The following is a 19,542-nucleotide window of genomic DNA, read 5'->3' on the forward strand; positions in this document are numbered from 1 at the left end:
AGATTCTTCTTGTTTATTTCCCTTTTTTATTTTCTAACTTTTCAACAGCCTAAGAACAGGTTTGCTAACAATCTTTAGTGTCAAAAACTAATTTTTATAAACATAGCCAGCAAATGAAAGCAAAAGTAAAAAAAAAATCTGTCATGGTTAGTTGTGGCAGGAAGGCCAGGATTGGATCCCAGGATGCAGACGCTGAGACAGAACTGAACTTAAAGGGTCATTTATTAATGGAATGACATGAAACACTCTATACAAATAAACTGAGCTGGACGGGTACCAGAACTACAAAACTAACAGGCAGGGTGACACTCAGCAGGGATTCATTGACACAGACAATATATTCACACAATGTTACGAGAGGAGAGTGGAAACACCCGGAGAGAACAGGTGAACAGAATAACACTAATGAGAAGGAAGCAAAATTAAACACAAAGCACATGGAACAAGGGACTGTCAAAGTAAAACAGGAAACAACTAGACAGAGACAGGAACGCAGACTTGACACACCACACAGGAAAAAACACATAACCCGGGGACACGAAAGAGGGACAGGACAGACACAGGGGTACTGCAAGGGGAGCAGGGATTCAATATAATAACCATAACTAACAAATACAGATCATTAAACAAACTGAAACAGAACCATAAGGGCGAAACCACAAAAAGAAAGTTCAGGTGAACTAAAACATTCTGAAGAACAGTGAAATAAATGACTGAGCAAGCAGAAGGATATTTGTACGCCCCTGAGGGTGATTTGTACTCATCCAGAATCCTCAGCAGGGTCCACACGAGAACAGTACAGTAAAATACTGCAGTTATTACAAACAGCAGTATCAAAGAAAATGCATATTACTGCATGGAATATTCAAACAATGTGTAGAGAGCAACTGCATATCTGTGCTGGTTTCCAGGTGTCACCCTGGAAGGGATGGATGGATGGATGGATGGATGGATGGATGGATGGATGGATGGATGGATGGATGGATGGATGGATGGATGGATGGATGGATTGATTGATTGATTTATGGGTTCTCTGTAGTAACGTCTGTAGCTGCATCACTTGATGTTCGTCTTAGGCGGTTTGTTGAATAACGGTGTGGGGTCTCTGATCTCTGTTGGGGGGGAACATTTTTGTCACAACAGAATTGTGTAAATATAGAAAAAATTTTGGAGTTAAAACTAGACTGGAAATTAAACTGAAATACAAGAACGAGCCAGCTGATTTAGAAGAAGTCTGATTTACTAATGTGCAAAACAAAAATGTGCACGTCATAAATCTGAAGGTGATTTTGCTAACTCACTTTTTTGCACAGGGTAAGAATATTTCCTGGCAAATATTAGTAAATGAGACATCTAAACAATATTCTGTATCTCATTTTCTTCCAAAAATCACTTAGTAAATATTATCAACAGCTCTCTGCGGTGTGGCAACTTCCCCATCCCCACAGGACTACACGCAATAGTTTTTTCACCTCCTTAATGCTATCAGAGCGAGGAAGTGTTGATGTGGGTGGATTTGCTCATAGCTGTGAGCACGGTGCCAAAGCATGAATACATACATGCTATCTAGAGTGGACGTTGTGTGGCTGACTGATTACAACCAAATAAAATATCAAATATACAAAAAGGTGTGTTTGCATTTTTCAAAAAGGCAACATGTGATGTAGATAAAGACTGAATTTCAGCTTTAACATGTTGGAAAAGATGATCTGTCACCTTTTAACCCAGAAACAGCATCCAGGGCGTCTGCTGCTTCATGCAGTAGAAAAAGTCAGACATGATATAAAGATGAACATACAGATTCAACACTCTGAAATGGACCATTATTAATATATTCTTATTTCATTAAACATTAAGCCTTCTTCCACCGCTTGTAATCAGTTCATGGAAGCTGTGAGTAAATCACAGCCACCGCTCAGGTTAAATCTTCAGTCTGCTGCCTGTTTGAGCGCTTTATGCTCACTTTGTAGTGAAAACAGGTACAGCAGAGACCCCTAGTGGCAACTGTGCCAAACAGCATCTTCACATCAGTGAAGTTACTTTAGTGTCTCAGTGATTTTTCTCATTATCACAGCAGCAGGGATGTTAGCTCTGCTTCAGAGAGTTGTGAGGTGAGTTAAGGAGTGTGGGTGTATTTACCTTCTCACACTGACTGAAGTTCAAGACTTTGTGCCTGGAAAAGATTTTAAATTATGAGTAAATAAGTTCATTTTGAGATAGAAAAAAAGAAATGGTAGAATATAGTGTGCAAATTAATTTCCAACATTCTCTCTTTATTTTGTTCTGCACACAAATGTGTTTTTGCATAACAAACTTTAAAATTCATTCCTGGTCAAACTGAGTCGATATGATGGCGACTCGAGTGACTCAGACCATCAGAAGCTGGAAACTTTACCTGCTGATGTGCTGCTCTTTGTTCAGCCTGTTCCCCTCCTGTGGCGCTCTCCACGCTGGTCCACCTGATGTACTCCTTTGTTGCTCTTGGTTTCTGTTGTTTGGCCTCGTTAATCATCTCTTCTGCAGCATATAAACAGCCGTCCCAGTCTTTCCTATTTATGTTGTTCATAATTTCTTTGGTCAAGTTCTCATTTACGGCTCTCCTCAAAAGCTCCTCCAGAATTTTTTCCTCCTCTTCCAAAACCACTTGGTAATACAGAGTTTTCCTGCTGTACAAGCCCAGCTTTTTCTCACAGACTTTTCTCCACCCACTCCATGATGTTAACAAAGCTGCTACAATTATACCCAGCAACAAAGTGTAGCCAGTAACCTGAAAAAGAAGCAACAAATACATAAAATACTGCATTTCTGTACATTTACTGTAATTTCATAAGAAAAGAATGAGATTACTGTACATGAAAAAAAAACACTCACCTTCGATGTGTTTATCGCTTCAGTTTTTTTGGCTTCTTCTTCGGGTGTGAGATTACTTTTGCAGGGCAGCGTGATGTTCTCCTCATCAGTCTTACAGCAGAAGTACCAGTCTCCATGAACTAACAGAAGCACAACCCACAGCAGACCAAATAAAATCGCTCTGATGACGCGCTTGACTACAACACCTGAAAGGATCGCAGCGTGTTTCGCTGTTCTCCGAAACGTCCGGTCTATCAGGAGCGTTAGGAAGAACACGATGAAAAATGGGACAGCCATGAATTCATTGCATCGAAAAGTTCGGCCATCGCAGCTGCACGTCAGGTAACTGTAGTAAATAATGACGCCAAATATCAGGATGGTTAACCCAAAGGAAGCAGCGCTGTCACGAGGAATATATTTGAAGCAGCTTTTCATCTCCATCACCTTTCCGTCCACTGAGAGTGCAGCTTCAGTCCTCTAAAATTATAGCAGGAAACAAATTTTCCCAGTTTTCACACCGAGTATTATAATTTCTATCAAGTTAAATACAGTCTCAGCCTCAGTATTTCAGTCCTGCTGCAGACTAACAACTTCAGCCCGAGTGACGAGCGCTTTCCTCCGGACGTCAAATAAGAACCACGTGAACATTTGCGCCACTACAGGTGGAAGGACGCAACCGCAACGTCCTGCAATGAGAAGGCGTTAAAACAACACCCACTGTGAGATCGTTAGATAAGATACTTTCGACAGACTGTCCACTGTGGAGAGATTTTTTTCTGACAGATGTCGTCTGTGCTGCATATTATTAAGGTGTTTTTATCAGTTTGTGCATCTATTAATAAATGTGGAATAAATGTGCAGTATAAATAAAGCAGATATACCCATATGTTCGGCACCCGTGTCATTTGTTTATTGATTATTACACACTTATCTGGCTTTTTCTCAGGTACACTTTGCTGGTACCGTGTCTGAGCCCCGTTCACCGTCAGAACGGTGTTAATTCTTCACTGCATAGATTCAACAGATTTCTGGAAACATTGCTCAGACATTTTGATCCATATTGATATGATAGCATCGCTCACTTGCAGCACATCCGCACTGAGAATTTCCTGTTCCACATCCCAAAGGGGCTCTATTTTGATTTTGATGAAGGTTATTTTTGGTTGGATCAGCTGACCCTGAAACCCTTAGTTATGCTGCTGTGGGACTTCATGGGACCTCAGCTCTTGTTACCAATTGGTCAGAACCTGGACTATAATCATTACTGTCCAGTCTATTTTCATCATGATGAAGCTGTTAAATGAAGCTATAGAAATGCATGCATGTATTATAAACATTTCAATGTGAAATTGTGGAGCAATGCAAATGAGTGAAAGAGTACCACATATGTAACTTAGTTCCCAGTTGTTTCCAGTTGTTTATGTCCTGTGTGCAAAGCCTTCCAGTATCTCTAATAAAGGTCTTCTGTGAGATTAGTGTGAGTCGAGTGAAACAGTGAGATAGAGGCTCAAAGTGGGTGTGTCCAGTGAGTTTGCCCCTTTCTCTCAGTTCAGATGAACAGAAGAGTTCTTGTCTGAAAGAGGCTTTATTTTCTTTCATCACTACTTTTAAATATAGTTACACAGAAAAATGTAAAATCTCAGCATGATAAAACAGTTGTTGTGATTGTGAAGATCACATGCTGTACGTCTGTGGACACAGACTTTAAGGAGTTTAGTAAATCATAACTGATCAACAGAACAAGTCTCTCATTGTTGATATCATTGAAATTGTTGTCAGGGATACATACTGAACATATTTAGGAAAAATAAGAAGTTTTTCAAAAGCTGAGTACAGTCAGTGTGGAGGCAGACTTTAATCTGTGTTTATTATGATGGCAGTTGGTAACAAATGAAATTGAGGAAAGAGAGAACCATAAAAGTTGGTTTGCAGTCTTGAATGACTTTAAGTTTTAATACAACTGCAAAACAAGGCAGATTACTTATAAAATAATCAAGGTTTGGACTGTATTTTGAATAATCTGAAGGTACTGCAGTGTTCCATAAGAGTTCTTGTCTGAAGGAACTTTTATGGAACATTTGAACATTTAAAAGATTCTCATTGGTCCAGTACTGTGTGAGTCTGTGCACTGTGTCACCTAACAATGATATGGTTCCTTACCCACAGTTTGTCCGTGCCTTGACCAAAAAGTAGCAGTAAGCCTGCATTTACATGTTTACACTGACTCACTGGAAAGGCCCGAACATGCTACTGCTTCTTTAAGCCGAATAACAGAACAGGTCCTAAATAAGTTCTGTGATTACACAACTGCTGGACCACATATGACTGCAGAGAAATCTGCAGGCTGGAGTCGAGAGTGAACTCTCTTTGTTCTGACTGCTCCAAGGTTGTCATAACATCTGCTTCAGATTAAGAAAGCGGATGGAAAACCACTTTAACCACATTCTTGATACATTATAAATACTCTCTCAGCCAGCCCGCCCCCACCTTTTTTTTGTGGTGTTTTTGGACTTTTATTTTGTTCTTAATGTCAAACAGTTTGTTTTAAAGTGCTTTATAAATGAAGTTGGCTGGCTACAGTTTTTCAGGCCCTGTTAAATAATATCTGTTCATTTTTGTATATTTAGATAATATTCCCATTTTCCCCAAAGACCCAGTGAAATGCAAACAGCTTTTAAAGAAAGTGCAACAAATTGTATGTGAAAGTGGAGAAATGTGAGTTTCATCTGTTTCATTTTTGGGTTAGATGGGTGTAGACGTGCCAGCTGCAGTGAGATATCTCAGATTTGCAAACCGCTACAGGAGCTTGAGAAAGGATTGTAATAAGATTTTGGAAACATTAACTAAGCTAACTTTATCCACCTTGGCTTTTCTATGTTTCCCAGAGACTGAAGCCTTCAATTCATTGTAGATGCAGATGCTTCGGGCATTAGGGTCTTGACTCAACACTTCAAACTGTGTGTATTTTTTTGCTGGCAGAGTACAGTTATTGATGTGAATTACAGTCTTGGCCTTAGAGGAGTGCAGTCACTGGTTGCAGAGGGCTGAACAACTGTGAGACAACCCCTAAAGCAGGAAGTTTTACAAGTGAAAGACATTTTTTCCCTCCTCAAACTTTTCAGACTTTTTTTTAACTAGTTTTGCATTTGGCTGGAGTCGGTGTGCTTCCCACAGATGAGAGCAGGTTCACCCTGAGCATGTGTGACAGATGTGGGGGGGTCTGGAGAAGCCATGGAGAACATTATGCTGCCTGTAACGTCGTTCAGCATGATCTGGTTGGTGTTGGGTCAGTGATGGCCTGGGGAGGCAAATGCATGGAAGGACACACAGATCACTACAGGCCAGGCAACGGTACACTGGTGCAGTGGGTCCTGGGTTCCTCCTAGTTTATGCAAAGTGTAAATGACCCCAGTGCATAATGTCTTAAACGTTATAAGGTTTGCAATATGTATTTGTTATTCTAGCTGTTCAGTCGTTTCCTGTAAAGACGGATGTTTTATTTTGAAAAGGAAAGAACTCTTCACATGTGATGTCGAAAGGTAATGAAAGGCGTAGCAAACAGCAGTGTAAGCTAAAGGATTGACAGGAGAGGCAAACAAAGTAAGGAGAAATCGGGAGAGTAAACAAGGAGTTTAGCTTCAGCTGAGAGATGGCAACAAGGTAAAATTATATGCATCATATGTGTCAATTGTTTCAGTTTGTCATACGATATTTGTTACATTTTGTTGCTAATAGTTTAATGTACTATGCCTTTGTTGTTTATTCTTCATTCATTCAGCTCTTACGTTGGTCTGTATGTAATATAAGCTGACGAATAAAGGACAGAGACCATCAGTTCAGGCTTACGTTTTCTTCAGCTGGAAGCTACAGTAAGAGCTTGACCACCCGACGCACGCCACTTGACGGAGTGAAAAGATCTCAAGGTGCACGACTATGATGGCCAGTAGGTGGCAGCAAGTGGTCTGAAAACAAAGGCGATAAAGGAAAAAAGAGGCTACACGGAAAATGGACAACACACAAGCTTCATCTGTGAGTCCTGAGGACATTAATGAACAGATTGTTTGTTTACAAAGGGAAATTCAAGATCACAAAGACCTGCTTCAAAATGCAACTGAAAAAACAAGGCAAGAAATAAAAGAAACAATTGACTCTAAAGAGAAAATGCTGGCAGATCTACAGTCTCAAGTCCAAAGCACTACAGATGAACCTCGCCGCTCTGAACACACCAGAATACCAACAGAAAAAATGCTTGCTTATCAAACAGAAGAAGTAAGTAAAAAACAAAAAAGACTCATCACCTTATATGAACAGTGGAAAATACAAGTACGTGAAGCAAGAGAAAAACTAAAATCAGACACAACTGAAGAACACCTGTCATCACTTGCAGACATTTTAGAAAAGGGAAAGGATGACATAATGAAACTCTACACTGACATAAGAGGTCATGTAGCTCCAACAGTCAATTTGAGACAAAAAATTGATGCATGCGAAGCTGTAACTAGTGACATCATCAAAATCATATATAAGAGACTAACTGGTGTTGATGGAGATTTTGATGCTGAATATGAAAGATGTCGTTTACGCGAGCTGCTAGATCGTGACTATGCGCTCTCCATTTATGGTTCCACTGCAGCACAATCCAGTAACACACATCACTCCTCAGCTTCATATATCGCATCAAAACGGGCTGATGCAGCAGCAGAACTGGCAGCAAAAGAAGCTGAATACAACATCGCGCTAGAGGAAAGAAAGCAAAGAGAAAAGATAAAGGCTTTAGAAGAGCAACACAAAAGAGAACTTGAAATCCAAAAATCCGAATTGGAGCGTCTGCAAGCTGAAAGGGAAGTGGAAGCAGCTCGAGCGAGATTGGAAGCTTATGACAGAGAAATACTGCAAATTAGTGATGTCCAGTCAGTCAAAGGTGAGCAGAGGAGCCCAGATTCTGTCCCTCAGCCTTCTGCATCACACTCACCTAACATATCCACGTCATCTGCATCTCCTGCAGTTGCTCAACTAGCACAAGCCGTCCAGGACAGTATAACACTGAGCAGACTTCCCATGCCAGAACCAACAGTATTCAGTGGCGAGCCAATCCATTTTATTGAATGGAAAACCTCCTTTATGTCACTGATAGACCAAAAGGGTATTTCTACTGCTGATAAACTTTATTACTTGAAAAAATATGTCACTGGCCCCGCTCGCAAGTGCCTGGAAGGCACCTTCTTTAGAAATGATGAAGAAGCTTACCAAGATGCCTGGAAAAAACTTAATCAACGATATGGTCAGGCATTTGTTATTCAAAGAGCATTTAGAGAGAAGCTATCCAACTGGCCAAAGTTACAATCCAAAGATCCTGAGGGATTAAGGAACTTTGCCGACTTTGTAAATGCCTGCCTGCTAGCCATGCCTCATGTAAAAGGTTTGGAAATACTGAACGACTGTGAGGAAAATCAAAAACTGACACAAAAACTTCCTGACTGGGCAGCTGCCAGATGGAACCGCCATGTTACAAAGGCCTTAATGGAAGGCAAAGAGTTTCCTAGTCTCAGTGACTTTGCTGCATTTCTGTTGCTGGAAGCAGAAATTGCCTGCAACCCAGTCACGTCCATCTCTGCTCTCCATTCATCCGAGTCACGCAGTGATAGAGGGAACCTGAAGGACACAAAAAGAAACAAGGCAAGTGTCTTTAACACCAAAACACATGAACACTGCGACGAGACACTAACCAGATCCAACTGGGGCTCACCATGCACACTGTGCCAAAACTCACATCCACTCCACAAGTGTCCACACTTTATGAAACGGTCACTAGCAGAGAAAAGGACATATGTGAAGGACAATAAGCTGTGTTATGGCTGTTTGAAGCAAGGCCACAGTGCAAGGGACTGTCGACGCCGCCTCACATGTGACACTTGTTTGAAAAGGCACCCTACCTGCCTTCATGATGACGGTTACATCAAAGACACAAAGGGAGAAAGGCACGTGAGTGTAGAAAATGCATCACAAAGCAATATATCAGAGATAACCACTGCTGTGTCACTCAATGTTGCTAGAGATGGACAGACTGCCAGTACTTCAATGATTGTGCCAGTGTGGGTGTCATCTAATGCAAACCCATATAACGAAAAACTTGTCTATGCCTTATTAGACACTCAAAGCGACACTGCTTTCATTGATCAAGAACTGTGTCATGAGCTTCAAGTGGGTGCATGTCCAGTGAAACTGAAACTAACCACTATGATGGGAGAAAACGTAATTATAAACAGTGAAAGGGTGGCTGGCATCCGTGTGAGAGGCTACAGCTCTGCAACGCACATTCAACTGCCTCCTGCATACACAAAGGATCATATACCTGCCAATCGTGAACACATACCAACCCAGGAAACGGTAAAACGCTGGAGTCACCTATCACCAATCATAGACAAAATCCCACCACTCCTCAGTTGTGAAGTAGGACTCCTGATAGGCTACAACTGCCCCAGAGCACTGGCACCCAGACAAGTGATACTCGGCAAAGAAAATGAGCCCTATGCTGTTCAAACAGATTTGGGGTGGAGCATAGTTGGTGGTCTAGCTCCGCACTTTGAGACAGACATGATGAACAGCCTCTGCCATCGTGTTGCCATAAAGGAGATCCCTCCTATGACTCCCTTGGATGCAATATGTGCATTAGAAAGTGATTTCAGGGAAGTCAATGGAAATGATAAAACAGTGTCTCAAGCAGAACTCATTTTCCTTGACAAACTCAGAGACGCCATAAGAAAAAATGAGACGGGGCATTATGAAATGCCATTACCCTTTAAGGAAAGACCATACATGCCTGACAACAGACAACTCGCAGAGATCCGACTCAACCACCTCAAAAGGAAATTCTCCCGAGATGAAAAATACAAGATTGATTACGTCAAGTACATGAATGACATCATCAAGAGAGGTGAGGCAGAAGAAGTGCAGGATGATGGACTTTCTGGTGAAAAGTGGTACATACCACACCATGGTATTTATCACCCAAAGAAACCTGAAAACTTGCGTGTCGTGTTTGACTGCTCAGCTAAGTATAAAGGAACCAGTCTTAATGAGCACCTTCTGTCCGGACCAGACATGCTAAATAATCTAACTGGTGTCCTTTTACGCTTCAGACAGTATCAAACAGCATTAACGTGTGACATAGAGAAAATGTACCATCAATTTCAGGTCCAAAATAGTGATCGCAACTACCTCCGCTTTTTGTGGTGGAAAAATGGAGACCTAAGCGCACAGCCACAAGAATACAGGATGACAGTACATCTCTTTGGTGCTGCATCCTCCCCAGGATGTGCAAACTATGGGCTAAAACACCTAGCCAAAGAGAACAGCCTTATGTATCCACTAGGTTCTCAGTTCATAGCCAGAGACTTTTATGTAGATGATGGAGTCACGAGTGTGCAGACAGTGGACGAGGGCATGCAGCTGGCACAGGAGGCACGTGAACTGTGTGCTAAAGGTGGACTCAGGCTTCACAAGTTTGCGTCAAACGACAGTTCTGTCTTAAACAGCTTACCAGCATCGGAACGAGCAACAAATGTAAGAACAAAGGATCTTGCCTTTAGTGAAACACAAACAGAGAGAGCATTAGGTATTCACTGGTGCATAAAAAAGGACTGCTTCACATTCAGCATTGCACAGAAGGACCAACCTGCTACACGGCGTGGGATATTATCCACTGTAGCATCCATATATGACCCACTAGGATTTATCGCCCCCTATCTTCTCAGTGGAAAAATAATTTTGCAAGAGATGTGCCGTCAAGGCACAGGATGGGATGACCCACTACCCCAACATTTGAAACCACAGTGGGAGCAATGGAGGATGGACCTTGTCAATCTGGAGAAAGTAAGGATAGCCAGATGTTACATGCCTGAAAACTTTGGGCAGGTGGTGAAAAGGGAACTGCATCATTTTTCAGATGCAAGCACCACTGGGTATGGGCAGTGCTCCTACCTGAGATTTTTGAATGAGAAGGGAGATGCTCATTGTGCCTTCATCATGGGAAAATCTCGTGTGTCTCCTTCAAAGATCACCACCATCCCAAGGCTGGAATTGACAGCAGCAGCTGTCTCAGTCACAGTGAGTAACCTGTTCAGAGAAGAGCTGACTTATGACAATGTGGAAGAGTTCTTCTGGACAGACTCTAAAGTTGTTTTAGGATACATAAACAACGAAGCAAGGCGTTTTCACACCTTTGTTGCAAACAGGGTGCAAAAGATACGCAATAGCACAAGTCCGCAGCAGTGGTTTTATGTCCCCACCAGTGAAAACCCTGCAGACAATGCATCCAGGGGAACAACAATAAAGGAACTGCTATCATCCAGATGGCTCATGGGTCCCAAGTTCCTGTGGCAAAGGGTAATATGCCCTCCAGCAAAGGAAAGCATGGAACTCCCAATCGGAGACCCAGAAGTTAAGAAAGCTCAAACGTTGCAAACAAAGGGTATGGAGTGTTGGAGTCTTGCTAATCGCCTGGTAAGATTTTCATCCTGGTCTCATGCTGTTAGCGCGGTGGCACGTCTCAGACGACGACTCCTAAAGGACAAATCAGATGCACACTCCACTGTAAGTGAGCGACAAGATGCAGAACTTGTGATCATTAGAGACCTACAAAGACAAGCATACCAGGAAGAAATGATGACACTAAGCAAAGGAAATCCTTTACCAAGAAGCAATAAGCTATACCATCTCGATGTCCTTTTGGACAGAGATGACGTGCTCAAGGTGGGAGGAAGACTGCGGTGGTCAGCCCTTCCTAGTTCATTTAAGCATCCAACAATCATCCCCAGAGAGCATCACGTCACAAAGCTGATAATAGCTCACCATCATGAAAGGATCAAACACCAGGGCAGAGGCTTTACTATCAATGAAATTCGGGCCAATGGCTATTGGATCCCAAAAATGAGTCAAGCTGTTTCACTCTACATTCGCCAGTGTGTGATCTGTCGGAAACTGAGGAGACCTGTGGAAGGACAGAGAATGAGTGATCTTCCTAGAGAACGGGTAGAGCCCTCGCCACCCTTCAGCTATTGTGGCATGGATTGTTTTGGCCCATTCACGACTAAACAGGGACGTAAGGAACAAAAAAGATACGGAGTGCTCTTTACATGTTTCAGCTCTCGTGCCATCCACATTGAGATGCTAGACGATATGTCAACTGATGCTCTCATCAACGGTCTGCGTTGCTTTATTGCACTGCGAGGCTCAGTCAGACAAATTAAGTGTGACCAGGGAACCAATTTTGTAGGTGCCAAAAATGAACTGAATGCAGCTCTACAGGAAGTCGACACTAAGAGAGTGGTAACCTTCCTTGCAGAATACCAATGTGATTTTGCCTTTAATGCACCTCATGCTAGTCATGCTGGTGGAGTATGGGAGCGACAGATAAGGACTGTAAAAAGTGTTCTCAACTCCACGCTTTCACTCACTCCTGGTAGGCTCAATGATGCTTCTCTAAGGACTCTATTGTATGAAGCTATGACAATCGTAAACAGTCGTCCTCTTACAACAGACAATCTGAATGATCCAAATAGCTTGGAACCACTAACCCCTAACCATCTCATCACCATGAAAGCGAATGTTGCATTACCTCCTCCTGGCAAATTTGTCAGAGAGGACTTGTATGGAAGAAAACGATGGCGCCAAGTGCAGTACTTGGCAGAACAGTTTTGGAGCCGTTGGAGAAAAGAGTATCTCCACAACATCATGATCAGACAGCGATGGCATGCACCCAAGAGAAACCTTCAAGTGGGTGACATAGTGATGGACACTAAGGAAATGCAGTCAAGATCTTCATGGAGACTTGGAAGAGTGTCAGAGACTGTATCAGATAGGGATGGACTCGTAAGGAAAGTCAAAATGGTAGTAGGTGATAGATATCTAAACAAAAGAGGTAAGCGCATAAACAAAATGTCTGTTGTGGAACGTCCTGTTCACAAGCTGGTTCTCATACTGGAAAGTTCCTAAGTCAAAGAATGTCTACAGTGTATGTAGTGTTATGAAAATGGTTGTTCTCATGAGGAAATCATTTGTGTTTGAGAAGTTGTGTACAAACACTAAATAATTTGGTGGGAGTGTAAATGACCCCAGTGCATAATGTCTTAAACGTTATAAGGTTTGCAATATGTATTTGTTATTCTAGCTGTTCAGTCGTTTCCTGTAAAGACGGATGTTTTATTTTGAAAAGGAAAGAACTCTTCACATGTGATGTCGAAAGGTAATGAAAGGCGTAGCAAACAGCAGTGTAAGCTAAAGGATTGACAGGAGAGGCAAACAAAGTAAGGAGAAATCGGGAGAGTAAACAAGGAGTTTAGCTTCAGCTGAGAGATGGCAACAAGGTAAAATTATATGCATCATATGTGTCAATTGTTTCAGTTTGTCATACGATATTTGTTACATTTTGTTGCTAATAGTTTAATGTACTATGCCTTTGTTGTTTATTCTTCATTCATTCAGCTCTTACGTTGGTCTGTATGTAATATAAGCTGACGAATAAAGGACAGAGACCATCAGTTCAGGCTTACGTTTTCTTCAGCTGGAAGCTACACAAAGCCTGGCCTCATGTGGCGAGTGTATGCAGGCAGTTCCTGAAGGATGAACGAAGTGATACCATTGCCTGACCTAAGTCCAATAGAACACCTCTGGAACATCACGTTTCAGTCCATTCAACCGAAACATCATGTTCAACTGAATCATGCACTTTAGAATGTCCAGGAGCTCAGTGACGCCTGGTCCAGATCTGGGAGGAGATCCCCCAGGACACTGTCCATCATCTCATCAGGAGCATGCAACTTTGTCAGAATGTCCCACCCCGGATCTAGGAAGGTGAATCCTGATGTTCCTGACAGTTATTATTTGAGGATCATTCAGGGACCTAAGACCATCCTTCTTCAAAGACATATCTCAAAGGGTAAATAGACCACCACCCCAACAGTAAGAACCAGACAGAGGGGGAGGACCCTTCAACCATCTGCAAAGTGAAAATGTATTTAAGCCCTTCTTAATTTCTTAGTTTCTTAGTGTTGTATTTCACAGTGCTGTGCTTTTGTGTTCATTTTGGTCATCGGTGGTTTTCATTTTGGCGCTCCCCCATGGAGGCCATTTTTGCTCCGTCTCTTTCTTATTGTTGAATCATGAACTCTGACCTTAACAGAGACAAGTGAGGCCTGCAGTTCTTTAGATCTTCTGGGTTCTTTTGTGACCTCCTGGATGAGTCGTTGATGCACTCTTGGAGTAATTTTGGTAGGCCGACCGCTCCTGCGAAGGTTCTCCAGTGTTCCAGGTTTTCTGCATTTGTGGAGAAAGGCTCTCGCTGCGGTTTGCTGGAGTCTCAAAGCTGTAGAAATGGCTTTGTAACCCTTTCAGACTGATAGATGTCAGTGACTGTGTTTCTCACCTGCTTCTTTAGAGATTGCGCCATGATGAGGTGTTTCTGTTTGACATCTTTTAATCTGCTTCACTTTGTTTTTATTGATTTAAGTGATTTCTGGAATCAGCAGGTCTGGCAGTAATCTGGACTATTGAAATTCAACTCAGTTTTCCAAAGAAATGCAGTAAATTCATGATGGGGGGGGGCACAAAGTGACAGGTAGGTTTGGATGTTTTTTTTTTTTGTCCTTAATAAATGAAGTCATCATTTAAAAACTGTATTTTGTATTTACTTGAGTTATTTTTTGTCTAATATTAAAATTTGTTTGATCTGAAACATTCAAGTATGAAAAATGTGCAAAAAAATAAGAAATCAGAAATGGTACTATATCTCCCCACCTCAGGACATTCTGGTCCACTGTGTGAGTATGGTACCATTTACTTGCCATCCCAGTGTGAGTCGCACTATTACTGTATAACAGACATGTTTTGTTGGCCCGAAATGAGCAAAGAAATGAGCCTGTTAGTTTGCTCAAACAATAAATCCTGTTCTCAGCCACACTCTGGAATCCCACTTCCTAAACTTTGGTCTGATATTCCCATAGAGTTCATGTTTGGGGCCTGCAGTCCTCTGACAATAACACAGCAATTCCTGCAATAAATAACCAATTCCCCAAACATGCATATTTCTCTGCCCTTTTAAAATTACCCACAGCCCTAAAAACATGAATCTCCTTCTGTCATTTTTCACCTTCATTGCGTATCTCATGAAGTAGTCTCTGACTGCCGGCCACAGTTCACATCCCATGTTTGGGGTAATGTTGTAATACCTCAGAGCCTAAAAGTGTAGTCATGGTTAAACTAAAGTACATCATTTTTAAATCTGAAGGTTTGAGTGGGACCTCCTCAGGTGCTTTGGTTTCATGTGCAGGACACAGAGTGAGGTGGAGGCATGTAGGTCATAAACTCCACCCCCTCCTCCATGTTAGAAGACATTCTTACCACACAAATAGTACAAAAAGCTTAAAGTTCAATGGAGAAAATGGGGAAGAACAAAATGGTAAAATTAAAAGCTTGTTTTTGTTAATTAAAATATTAAGTACAAACACACATTACCATTTTGATTTTTGCATTTTATTTCAAAGTAATGTTAAAATATCATCTTAGCATTTCAAACCCACATTTTTCCCACTTCTATATAAATGTGACAGATTAATGAAGACTAAAAAAGCTTCATTTTTATCATTTATGATGAACTCTTGAAGCTTCACTGCTTCTTTAACTGTATATAAACATGTCTTATGTATACAGGTGGCATGAAATGTTACAGTAATAGTAATAACTCTGTACTTTATGAACATGTACAGTAGGCTACTTGTAAAATTTGAGCTTAAAGAGGTGCCCACGCAGAAAGCAGCTATTAGGACCACGGTGGCCGGGAACTGTAGAAACTTCAAGCAACTGCAGACAAATTAACCAAATAAGTGAAGTGGGCGGGTCCCAAGTTAAACTTGAGTGTGAAGTGAAGATTGCAGTTGATTGAAATATGAAAGGATGATAAATATCTTAGAGGGCTACTTAGGCAACCAAGCCTGGAAAGCTGCCAATAGACCAACTGTCAGCTGCAAAGTGATGCACAGTGAGTGAAGTGCTTCCTGTGTGGACACCCCTTATGAGATGTTTACATTTGTGACAGGTCATTCAAACATTTTCATAAATGTGTATTAAATAGCACCATTAATAATCTACACTCATGTAACATCAAAAACAGCTTTGAAATGTATGTAACATGCATGTGTTACCATTTTATGGTATTTATGAGCTTAATTATAGCAGTTTTACTACATATCTCAAGGTTGTAGTAAATGTTCAGCTTTTTTATGGACCTGAATCAAAGAAACTGAAATTTAAAATGTAAAGGAATTCTGGTGGGAACTACTTTCCTCAGGATGTTGTTGATGTCCCAGCACCCTTCATTAGGTTTTCCTCCTGTTTAAATTTAAAAACAGACACAGATTAGTTGGAGTTTTACACAGAACACAAACACACACCAGAGTCAGCACAGAAGAGACAATAACAAGTTCAACTTCTAATTCAATCTTTAAATGGTAAAACTGTTGGCATCATGTCAAAATGCATCGTTTCACATCACAATGGATTCTTTTCCTCCTTTGGGATCATCAGCATCTGAGCCCACATTAACATGCTGTAACAGCAGCCCCTAGTGGCCAGTTACATGTATGACCTCACAAACGTGTGAGCTTGTGTGCACATACTGTACGCAGACCAGTCACAGCTGATACCTTTGGGTAAAACATTTTTATTAAGGATTTGCATCACAGGTTATTTGCTGGCAGTTATCAGCCAGTGCGTGAAAAATATTTTTAGCCTTGTAAATGGACTTATTACAGACTGATTTCACAGCTGTTTACAGTCTGTAAAGTCTGCATTTGGGTGCATCAGAAACAAACCCCTTACTAACACAGGGTGGGTGTCTTCCTGGCTCTAAAAGCGTTATTTTTCATGCAGTTTAATGATCGTGCACCTGTGCAGAATACAGTTATGCATTTATCAGGTTGTTTCATTTTAATTTACCTCTGGGCGCCTATCTGGAAGAGGAATATCTACCTGCAAAAAACACAATTTATATTAGAAACAATTTTGTTTCCTGGAAGAAAAATAGAAAACATACTTTTGTTTTTTTTTTTCTCTCCATCTGCAGTTTATAATATTTATCTACAATCTACATCACAGAGCAACATACCTGAGGCTTTACCAGTTTTCCTGGTGGAGTTTTTCCCTTAATCAGATCTTCAGCAACATCAAAACATTCCTGCCATCTTTCAGTGTCAAGTTTCTCCTGCATTTTTTCAGTCAGCTTCTGTTTTGCTGCGTTTTTTATCATCTCTGTCAGGACATTGCCTTCTTCCTCCAAAATCATTTGGTCATATAGATATTTTCTATCGCAGCATTCACAGCATTTCTTCCATCCACATGACAGCACGAAGGTAACCACCACAAAGCCAGCCAAGAGTATACCCAGGCCAATAAGCTGAAAGAGAAGCAGCAAAGATCACAGAGACCAGACACATGTACGGTCATCAAAATGAACATTTTCAAAGGACATTATGCAGTTTTGTAAAAAAAAAAAACCTGCACTGCTCCATAAGAATTAAGAGGATTAGTAGCAGCCAGGTGCTGCTAATCAAAAGCACTCAGATAAATGGTCATCAGCATGTGTGTGCACCTCTATAAAAGCAGGAGTTCTGGCTGTTTGCTGGACTGCAGCCTTCAGGTGCAACAACACAGTCTTCCCAGGAGTGGACGCCTCAGCACATTTACCCCAAGATCAAACCATGCAGTGCTCAGAGGAACTACAAAACACCCAAGAGTTCCATCTCAGACTCTACAGTTAACACTGCAAATGTTAAAGTTCATGACAGCACAATTAGAAAAACTTGCACACCCAGTGTGAATCGGCTTATTACCCCCTGTCCCTATAAAGCAGGTGCAGGGCAGGAGGAGAGAGAAAAATACAGCCACAGGATCTGAGCACCATGAACTTCTCTGTTTACCAAAGTATTTTAGAACCTAATGTGAGCCCATCAGTCTCACTGCTAAAACTTGCACAGCTGCAAATCTGCAACAGAATGGCTGCAAAATGAAAGAATAATGGTGCTGCAATGGTCCAATCAGAGTCCAGCTGATTGAAATTAAGAGAGAAAACCTCAATGAACTGAAGCAATGCTGTAAAAAAAAAAGTGGGCCAGAATTCGTCCATGATGTCAGAGACTGATCAAACCAGAGAGGTTATTCAGTTTACTGCAAAGAGTCGTCTGAAAATGTTTTCACAACTAAAACATCAAAGTTTAACTTCTTTATCCCAAACAGAGCCCGAATATCAGAGCAGTGCAAAAGGCTTTCAACCATCCACCGTCTCTGTGTGCTGGTCTCCACAAGGTGAGATGTAATCATCAGTGATTTACCAAAAATATTCACTCTCACGATATTAAACTTCTTCTTCTTCACTTAGAAATACATTTATTATTATTATTTCACTGAAACTCAGAAGGATCATTATGATAAGTGAAACAAAATTATTCCAACCTCACTATTCTCAGCACAGCATACGCTCAGATATTCAGACTAAGCTGACATAAAAGAACAAGAACACAATACAGTGAGAGAGCAACACAGGCTGGTAATGTGTCAAGAATAAGATTTACTCACCATGGACTTGTTTTTCAGCTTAGCAATGAGGACTCGTTCCTTCTCTGTGATATTTAGTTTTTCTTTGCAGCCCAAATCTGGATGTTCTTTATATGTATTGTAACAGCACACATACCAGTCTCCATCAATCAACAGGAACAATACCCAAAGCAGACCAACGCAAGCTGCCTTCAGAATGTGATGCACTAAAACACAGAAAAATTTGCACCTGCAGTCGCAGTTACACGTGTATTTCCAGATTCTCTTAAACGTCTTGTCCGTCCAGAGCTGTAAAGCAAATAAGATAAAAAACGGTAGAGCCATGTATAAACCACAGGAGAGTTTATCATATTCACAAGTGCACTCCAGATTCTTGTCGAGCACATAATTGTGAACAAAAATCACAATCATAGCGACATGAGTGCTGTACTGTTTGATGGCAAATTTTGGCAAGTTCTCCATCTTGGTGCTGAAGTCGGCTTCTGCTGAGCGCTGCAGCTTCGAAACGAAACCTTCTGAGAGGAAATCGTGCTCTTCCTGTGCAGAAGAAAAGCTGCAGCCTCCTTCTTCCTCCTGCTTTGGTCTTGAAAGGTTCTTGAAACATTTTTTCTTGTTTCTCTGATTGTTTCCTGTGTCAAAAAGAAACTGAGACCGATTGTTGTTCTGCAGCATAAATTTTTAAAAACAAGCTTTTGAATTATAAACTATATTAGAAAAAGTGTGACCCTAAATTCTGCAGCATGACAGAGTGAACGCGATGAAGCACCAAGTAAAGCTTTTTAAAAACAGCTCTCCCTGTCTGACCGCTTTCAGCTCACCTTTGACCCAGCCCATCAAATCTCAGAAATTGCTGCTGTGGTGACTCTGCAGCAGGAGAGATTTGGGTTAGCTACACATTGTTAACCAAGCAAGAAGTGCTGCTAAACAAGCCATGGAGACACAATCAGGGTGGCTGTAGCTCAGGAGGTGGAGCAGGTCATCTACTGATCAGAAGTTTGGCGGTTCAGTCCAGTCTGCTTCAGTCCAGAGTATCTTTGGGGAAGATACTGAACCTGAGCTGCTCTCATCTGAGTGTGAATGCTAGATAGA

At 41.3% G+C, this 19,542-nt stretch overlaps 3 protein-coding genes across 3 annotated transcripts; 1 reads left to right on the forward strand and 2 right to left on the reverse strand.

Annotated features, from left to right (window-relative positions):
• Positions 1-222: 222 nt before the first annotated feature.
• Positions 223-3,438, reverse strand: LOC115783625 (uncharacterized). Its single transcript, XM_030734537.1, has 4 exons — positions 2,872-3,438; positions 2,396-2,767; positions 2,140-2,173; positions 223-1,112 (listed from the first exon to the last, which is right to left on the reverse strand). The coding sequence occupies exons 1-3, from the start codon at positions 3,289-3,291 to the stop codon at positions 2,144-2,146; spliced, it is 822 nt and encodes a 273-aa protein (XP_030590397.1). The 5' UTR covers positions 3,292-3,438; the 3' UTR covers positions 223-1,112; positions 2,140-2,143.
• A 5,005-nt stretch (positions 3,439-8,443) lies between these two features.
• On the forward strand, positions 8,444-13,429 carry LOC115783205 (uncharacterized). Its single transcript, XM_030733924.1, has 3 exons — positions 8,444-8,542; positions 8,610-13,214; positions 13,333-13,429. The coding sequence occupies exon 2, from the start codon at positions 8,647-8,649 to the stop codon at positions 12,841-12,843; it is 4,197 nt and encodes a 1,398-aa protein (XP_030589784.1). The 5' UTR covers positions 8,444-8,542; positions 8,610-8,646; the 3' UTR covers positions 12,844-13,214; positions 13,333-13,429.
• Positions 13,430-15,409: 1,980 nt separating this feature from the next.
• LOC115783661 (uncharacterized) lies at positions 15,410-18,926 on the reverse strand. Its single transcript, XM_030734590.1, has 4 exons — positions 18,475-18,926; positions 17,009-17,296; positions 16,840-16,872; positions 15,410-16,233 (listed from the first exon to the last, which is right to left on the reverse strand). Exons 1-4 carry the CDS (start codon positions 18,913-18,915, stop codon positions 16,189-16,191), a joined length of 807 nt encoding a protein of 268 aa, XP_030590450.1. The 5' UTR covers positions 18,916-18,926; the 3' UTR covers positions 15,410-16,188.
• Between the last annotated feature and the right edge of the window lie 616 nt (positions 18,927-19,542).

Source organism: Archocentrus centrarchus, chromosome 7, assembly GCF_007364275.1.
Source record: "Archocentrus centrarchus isolate MPI-CPG fArcCen1 chromosome 7, fArcCen1, whole genome shotgun sequence".
Taxonomy (NCBI): domain Eukaryota; kingdom Metazoa; phylum Chordata; class Actinopteri; order Cichliformes; family Cichlidae; genus Archocentrus; species Archocentrus centrarchus.

Excerpts from the sequence above, each read along its gene's own strand:
- LOC115783625 (XM_030734537.1), bottom strand. The coding sequence starts at position 3,291 with ATGGAGATGAAAAGCTGCTTCAAATATATTCCTCGTGACAGCGCTGCT. Across the intron at positions 2,768-2,871 it reads AAGCGATAAACACATCGAAG|GTTACTGGCTACACTTTGTT; the intron begins GTGAGTGTTTTT and ends CTTCTTTTTCAG. Across the intron at positions 2,174-2,395 it reads AAAGAGCAGCACATCAGCAG|GCACAAAGTCTTGAACTTCA; the intron begins GTAAAGTTTCCA and ends AATCTTTTCCAG.
- LOC115783205 (XM_030733924.1), top strand. The coding sequence starts at position 8,647 with ATGAAACGGTCACTAGCAGAGAAAAGGACATATGTGAAGGACAATAAG.
- LOC115783661 (XM_030734590.1), bottom strand. The coding sequence starts at position 18,915 with ATGGAGAACTTGCCAAAATTTGCCATCAAACAGTACAGCACTCATGTC. Across the intron at positions 17,297-18,474 it reads AGCTGAAAAACAAGTCCATG|CTTATTGGCCTGGGTATACT; the intron begins GTGAGTAAATCT and ends CTTCTCTTTCAG. Across the intron at positions 16,873-17,008 it reads GAAAACTGGTAAAGCCTCAG|GTAGATATTCCTCTTCCAGA; the intron begins GTATGTTGCTCT and ends TGTTTTTTGCAG.